Genomic DNA, 7,500 nt, shown 5'->3' with positions numbered 1-7,500 from the left:
CTCACTTAATTTAGATTTCTCCCCCAGACAACAAGACATACACTGCAAAAAATGCTTTCTTAATTAGTATTTTTGTCTTGTTTCCAGTCCAAATATCTAAAAATTCTTAAATCAAGAAGCATTTACTAGAGAAGTAAAATGACATAAGAAATTCTATTTTGTTTTCAGATAAACAGAAAGTAATTTAAGTAATTTTTGCTTAAAACAAGCAAAATTATCTGCCAATGGGGTCAGAAAAATTATCTTGTTTTCCATTTGAAAGCAGATTTTTTTTCTTTGCACTGGAAACAAGACAAAAATACTAAGTAAGAAAAGCATTTTTTGCAGTGTAGGGCCCTCTCTCGCACCCAGCGCAATTGACTTAGTACAGCGACGCATGTGTCATTCCTATTCTGCACCCGCGCACAGCGGACTTTTCCCTCCACAGACACACGCCGGTAAATTAGGGAATGAACTTGCACTCCCGGGGGCGGTTCAGGGAAAAGAGGAGGCGTGTTCCGGCACAAACGTTTCCCTGGTGCTATTTTGCAGTTTCAGAAAACAATTCCTCCACAGACCAGGAGAAACCTCGTCTAAAGTCAGTGGCGCGTTGCGCATGTTATTCAGATGCTATTTTAAGGGCGCATGCTTGGCCATAATGTAGCGTGTGCACAACACACACACACTTTGCTTCTCTCATCTACACAGAAACAGCAGTTCTCATTTTTGCAAATCATACATTATTACAAGGAACAATATTCCACACGAGGGAAATCATTGTTGTGTCCATGAAGATGTGAAAAAATAGGCATAAATCTAGCTTACACATTTACCCAAATTATCATACGCCTGTTTAAACGAAGCTAATTTGTGTGTGTTTCTCCATCCCCAATGTCACTTCTCTGTGTTTTACGGCCCTGACGGGAACGTCGGTCTCCTCGGCTGTGAACCGCTCCTGGCAAATCCGCCGTTATAATAGCAATCCGCCATGGAACAAGCGCGCCTGCTCTTAAAGGGAATGTGAGATGTCGCTCTGATTGGTTTATTTCACGTTACGCCCAAACCACACCTATGAGTAATGAAGCTACTTCAGACCAACACATTTTAGATTTGCGTCAGGCGCAAGAGTCATTTATCCCGAGACCCGCCCACAAAGTTACCTGCATTTCGCGTTTTATACTTGCGTCTCAGATCATTAAAATAGGGCCCATAATATCTAATAGCATTTTACTCACTAGTAAATGCTTCTTGATTTAAGATTTTGAGTTATTTGGACTGGAAACAAGACAGAAACACTGAGTAAGAAAAGCATTTGTTACGGTGTGAAGAGACTCACACAGGCGCTGAGCTTCTTCATTTCTCCTCTGAGTGATTCCTGAGTAAATATGCAGTAAATATGAACGATAATGTTGTATTGTGTGTGTGTGTGTATTCGCCGGAGGACTGAGACACTGTAGATGATCAGTTTTGATGTGTTCATCAATGCTCGTATCCCGAACTCTCACACACTGTAAAGTCTTTGCAAGCAGTTTGTTGTGATCGGTAGCCGGAAGGAGTCTGATTCTGGTCACCGAAGCTTTATGTTTTTATTATTTTTATTTACACAGTGTGTGATCATTTGAGTGGATCATTTGAAATGACACACAGACTGCTTCCCACTCTTATTAAAGGGGTGGTTGATTATGATTTGACTTTTCTAACTTTAGTTAGTGTGTAATGTTGCTGTTTGAAACAACATCTGCAAAGTTACAACACTCAAAGCTCAAAGCAAAGGGAGATATTACTTTTAAAGAAATCACTTTTTAAGGACTACAACAAACGGCTGGTAGAGACTACACCACATTCCTCCCGGGTTAGTGACATCACCAACCCTAGAATTTACATAAACCCCGCCCCCGGAACACGATTTATAGATTATCAAGACAGAATATGCTAATCAATGACTAGAAGATAACTACACATCAGCTTCATAAATTCATCAACTAACCATTCAGAAATGTTCTGTTGCTTCTACATGTTGTCTCTTCTTCTTGAGTCTCTCCATCATTGTCTGACTCCGGTTTGAACATAAAAGACTAAAAGTTGTTGAAATGTTCAGTGTGTGTGTGTGTGTTAGCAGCTCTGATTATCTCACACACACACTGAACATTTCAACAACTTTTACAAGCTTTTGAAGCTCCGCCCCCTGCGCCGGGAGCAGCTGCTCATTTGCATTTAAAGGGACAGACACAAAAACTGTGTGTTTTTGCTCACCCTCAAAAAGTGACGATTTTAACATGCTATATAAAAATATCTGTGGGGTATTTTGAGCTAAAACTTCAAACACACACTCTGGGGACATCAGAGACTTGTTTTACATCTTGTGAATAGCGCATTATAGGACTCCTTTAACACTGAATGTGGTGTGTGTCCCCTAGAGCCGCCGGTGCCCATCGCTCCTCCTCAGCTGATGGCGGTGGGAGCCACGTATCTGTGGATCCAGCTCAACGCTAACTCCATCAACGGAGACGGGCCGATCGTGAGCCGCGAGGTGGAGTACCGCACCGTCTCCGGCTCCATGTACGACCTGCAGCCCGTCGACAAAACCTCACACAAGATCGGCCACCTGGACCCCGACACGGAGTACGAGATCAGCGTGTTGCTGACGCGGCCCCTGGATGGAGGAACCGGGGCCCCGGGGCCCCCGCTGAGAGCCCGCACCAAATGTGCAGGTAAACCCGATCGACTGATGGATGTTGAGTCTGGTGTGAGAAACACTGCGTGATGTACTGGTAAAACCCTCTGGTGCTCTTCGGTCGGTAAAATTTACGTTTTTTTTTTTTTTCATCGGAATGGTACGAAACTTGGTAAAGGTTTCGGCACTTGCTGTGTGAACACACACACACACACAAATAAATAATCATGGATGTGATTTGAACAGGTTAAATGGTCCTGAAAGAAATAGTCCCACTTGTGCTCCTCGCGGTCAGAAATGAGTGCATTGGAAATTAATGGGAGACGAAGTTCCTCTAGTGGAAGCGTTTGGTACTGCAGCCGAACACACTCTCACTGAAAGATAATATTTTAAGATATCAAGCTCAAATTTGGAACAAAACTTGTTTAGATTTATGACTTTGATTTTCTTGCAGTTTCAGAGTAAAATGTGTTTTTGAAATATATATTTCATATAAAAAATGTAAATAGTATTTTTGTGCATTTTTCATAACAATAAACGTGAAATTCTGTAACTTTTTTTAAGTTTACTTTATTAAACTTTTTCAGCTTCAGCAATAATCTGCCGAGTGTCGTCTTTGAAAAGAGATCGAACTTCAGTCTGTCGCTTTACAAGATTTACCACAGTTTAGGTTAGAAATTTGGTCTATGTTCAAAACGTGATTATAACTACTGCGTTAATATAATGTAGTACGATAAAATCCCCTAAAAATACAAAATATTAAATAAAAAAACATTATCAAACTAAAATATAGTACATTCCATTCATTAAAATAAAAACATTCGTCATTCGAAGATCACCAGAGGGTTTTAATGGGGATTCCATCCATTATTTACTCTCCCTCATTTCTTTATTCTGTTGAACAAAGAAGATGATATTTTGTTTAAGTTCCCATTGACCTCCGTTGTATACTTTTGTCTATATAATGGAAGTCAATGGGAACCAAAACTGTTTGGCTGCCGACATTCTTCAAAATATCTTCTTTTATTAGTGATGCACGATATATCGTCCACCATATCGGCATCGTCTTGAGTTTCTTCCGTGAACGAACACGTCACAATATTCCTCATTATAATAATTCATGCGCAGAATAAAGGGGCGGGGCCTGGTTGAGTTAGTTAGTAGTGTGTTAAACTGGCGGTTATGGTAAGGGGCGGGGCATTTCCCAAACACACTCGAAGCGCTCGACCAATCACAACACACTGCTCCAGCCGACCAATCAGAGCACAGTGTGCTTTTCAGAAGGAGGGGCTTCATAGAGACAGGAAGTAAACAGAGCGTTACTGACAGACTGGGAAGAGAGGAGCCGCAACAATGGAGAATATGAGGAGAATAATCAACATTCCAGCAGGAAAACCTGTTCTAGTAGAGCCTGAACTGTTTTATATCTCATACAGTATATCACTGTTTTTTAACTTGTTTATACTTCAAAAATATTGAATAAATGTGCCAGTGTAGTGAGACAAAAGTCAATATTTGAAAACTAGCTTTGCTTCTGTTTCTTGAAAATAAATATTTTCAAGGGTTTTTAGATCTTGAATTACCAAATTAGACACACACACACTGCGCAAGAATGTGTCGCTACAGCTGTGCTTTATTTGAGTTTAATGACACTTAACTTGTGCATCTCAAAACTGTGATATTTCCATCTGCACTTGAAGGCCGTTGGTGATGTTTGAGTTCAGTGTCCTCTCGTACCTGACGCTGTGTGTGTGTGTGTGTGTGTGTGTGTGTGTGTGTGTGTGTGTGTGTGTGTGTGTGTGTGTGAGCGATGGACAACTGGAGGCTGTTTCTGGGTTCTGACCTCCTGCTGAAGGTTTCGCTGTTTCTCATTTCTGCAGAGCTGATGGCGATGGATGAGTCTGTGTCTCTCTGGCCTTCACACACCAGGCCTTTAGGGGTGTGTGTGTGTGTGTGTGTGTGTGTCTGTGTTTGTGTTCATGTGTGTGTGCGTGCGTGCGTCCGTCCGTGCGTGCGTGTGTGTGTGTTTGTGTGTGAGTGTATGTGTATGTGTGTGTGTCTGTGTGTGTCTATGTGCGTGTGTCTGTGTGTCTGTGTGCATGTGTGTGTGAGTGTGTTTGTGTGTCTGTGTGTTTGTGCTTGTGTGTGTGTGTGTTTGTGTGTATGTTCGTGTTTTGTTTTGTTTTGTTGTGTTTGTGTTTGTGTATGTGCGTGTGTGTGTGTGTGTTTGTGTGTATGTTCGTGTGTGTGTGTGTGTATGTGTGTTTGTGTGTAAGTTCGTGTGTGGTTGTGTGTGTGTGTGTGTGTGTGTGTGTGTGTGTGTGTGTGTGTGTGTGTGTGTGTGTGTGTGTGTGTGTGTGTGTGTGTCAGTGCTGTTCCTGGCGTGTGTTTTGAGCGGTTAACGTTTGCATTCACTGTGTGTGTGTGTGTGTGTGTGTGTGTGTGTGTGTGTGTGTGTGTGTGTGTGTGTGTGTGTGTGTGTGTGTGTGTGTGTGTGTGTGTGTGTGTGTGTGTGTGTGTGTGTGTGTGTGTGTGTGTGTATGTGTGTGTGTGTGTGTGTGTGTGTGTGTGTGTGCATGTGTTTATGTTCGTGTGTGTGTGTGTGTGTGTGTGTGTGTGCGTGTATGTGTTTATGTTCATGTGTGTGTGTATGAGAGTTCTGTCCTTACAGCCTGTAGTCACTCATCAGGTGTTTAACACATACACACACACGAACATAAAGACACACACACACAAACACGAACATAAACACATAAACACATACACACAAACACACACACAGATCCTCCTCAGCCTCTCGAGTCTTTATTCTCTCGTTGTCGAGTTTAATGGAAGTCCAGTGACAAAGAAAAACAAACGTACAGAGTTCTCTCTTGAGTCGTACCCTTGAGAGTGAGTTATTCAGGTCCTTCTGCGCTGTCGTTCACAAAGACGCTCCTCTAAACGCGTGTTTTTACTCTTCAAGAGCTTTTATAAAAGTAAGTTCGTTCGCATTGATATTCTCCAGTCAGAGCAACATCTGGAAGAAGCGTTCGTGACCCAGCAAGGTCACGCTGATCCTCCGTTCTTCTGTCGCGAGCCATTGTGTTTCTGAGGACGGAAAGTGTACAGACTGTTCACTGCAAAACATGCTTTTCTTACTTCTTTCTTTGTATTTTTGTCTTGTTTCCAGTCCAAATATCTAAAAATTCTGAACTCAAGATGCATTTACTAAAGAAGTAAAAGGCCATAAGATATTAAGTCTCGTTTTCTGGGGAAATAAATGAAAATGAAGTGAGTTGTTGCTTAAAAAAGCAAAATGATCTTCCAATGGGGAGATAAAAATAATCTTGTTTCTGTTTGGATTAAGATTAAATTTCTCACCCCATTGGAAGATCATTTAGCTTTTTTAAGCAACAACTCACTTCATTTTTATTTATTTCCCCAGAAAACGAGACTTAATATCTTATGGCCTTTTACTTTTCTGGCAAATGCATCTTGATTTAATTTTGCTTTAGATATCTGGACTGGAAACAAGACAGAAACACGGCTCATATTGTGGATCTCCAGCGCAGTCTTCCACAGAAAGAGCTTTATTCATACGTGTTTCTTTAAGAAGAGAGTTTCTGCTGATCTGAAGCTCCAGCTGTGCGCAGATGTTTTACTGTTTAACCACGCTCTTGTCCTCATGTAAACAACCGTAAACACGTGGAATACATCCCTGCGACTGTGGAAACTCTAAAGCTTCATAACAGAAGCTCGTGCGATTCATTCAGGCTCATATGAGGATTTTACCAGGGCTGGGTAAAAAATATCGCTTTCTCGATTTGATATCGATTCTTAAATCCCAAGAATCGATTAGTCATCCTGTTTTCAGCTGATGAATGGATGTAACATTGTAGCGCATCCCATCCAATAAATCGCAATAATCTTTGTGCTTTGTTACTATTGATATGAAACAAAGTCTCAGATTTCAAATTATGAAATTCTTATGAAATTCAAAAACATAAATAGCGTTTTGGCGCTGTGGCGTGAGATCGCTCTGGCGCATAAACATGAATGAGCTTCTGAAAGTGTGTTAAAGACAGAGTACAACTTATGGAAGTCCGTATCATGTGACATGGAGTCGCTCAGTGTTTCAACCGTGGAAAGACGTCAGTAAAACAGCTTGTAAACGATGTCATGTAACGCCACATTTACCTCAGAAAAACCACATCCAGTGGCCATAAACTCGTCAGTCAGAGAGAAATATTAACTCTAGAGAGGAGCATTCTGCTAAATATATGCACCATATTACATATTCATTATCATTTTTAATGTTCTTCACTTTTTAATACATGTTTGAATAAATCTGGCAGGTTTTTGTGACAGCCACCATTTAAATGTTTATATTGCATATAACTTTATTATTATAAAAATAAATAAAAGTGTATTTTAAGTGTTTGTATACAAATCAGTTCATTTTTACCTTCAACATTATAGTAGGCTTATGAAGCCTGTAGACTCCCATAGTTTACAGCATTAGTGAAGAGATTTGTTTTCCTTGAGAAAATGTGCCATGTGTTGTCCCTGATATCCAAAATAATCAATATTGAATCGAAATCGAATCGAATTGTGAAATTTGTGTCAATACCCAGCCCTAGATTTTACACATTATTTGACATTAAATTGTCAAACTCTTTTTTTTTTTACACTCAAATAATCGTCATTCAGACCTGAGGAGAGGCTGATTATCTTTCATTTGTTTTCTTTTTTATTCATTATTTTCTCTATTTTTTTCATATTCTTAATCTCTCTTCTTTCCTTCTATTTAATTTTTTTCATGTAATTTTCCTTCTTTCTACACACTTACAGTTTTTTCCGATTGC

The 7,500-nt window shown here is 40.3% G+C and overlaps 1 protein-coding gene across 2 annotated transcripts in view; it reads left to right on the top strand.

The window, feature by feature from the left end:
- LOC311292456 (receptor-type tyrosine-protein phosphatase mu) overlaps window positions 1–7,500 on the top strand; it is a 284,516-nt gene that overhangs the window by 127,487 nt on the left and 149,529 nt on the right. For both annotated transcript variants that reach the window (XM_084412136.1, XM_084412135.1), the window contains exon 7: window positions 2,397–2,690. In XM_084412136.1, the coding sequence (XP_084268262.1) occupies window positions 2,397–2,690 (294 nt within the window). The remainder of the gene's footprint in view (window positions 1–2,396; window positions 2,691–7,500) is intronic.

This window comes from Rutilus rutilus, assembly GCF_951802725.1.
Source record: "Rutilus rutilus genome assembly, chromosome: 6".
NCBI classification, from domain to species: Eukaryota; Metazoa; Chordata; class Actinopteri; order Cypriniformes; family Leuciscidae; genus Rutilus; species Rutilus rutilus.
The sequence above is the reverse complement of the archived record's forward strand: the minus strand, read 5'-3'. Positions and strand labels throughout refer to the sequence as shown.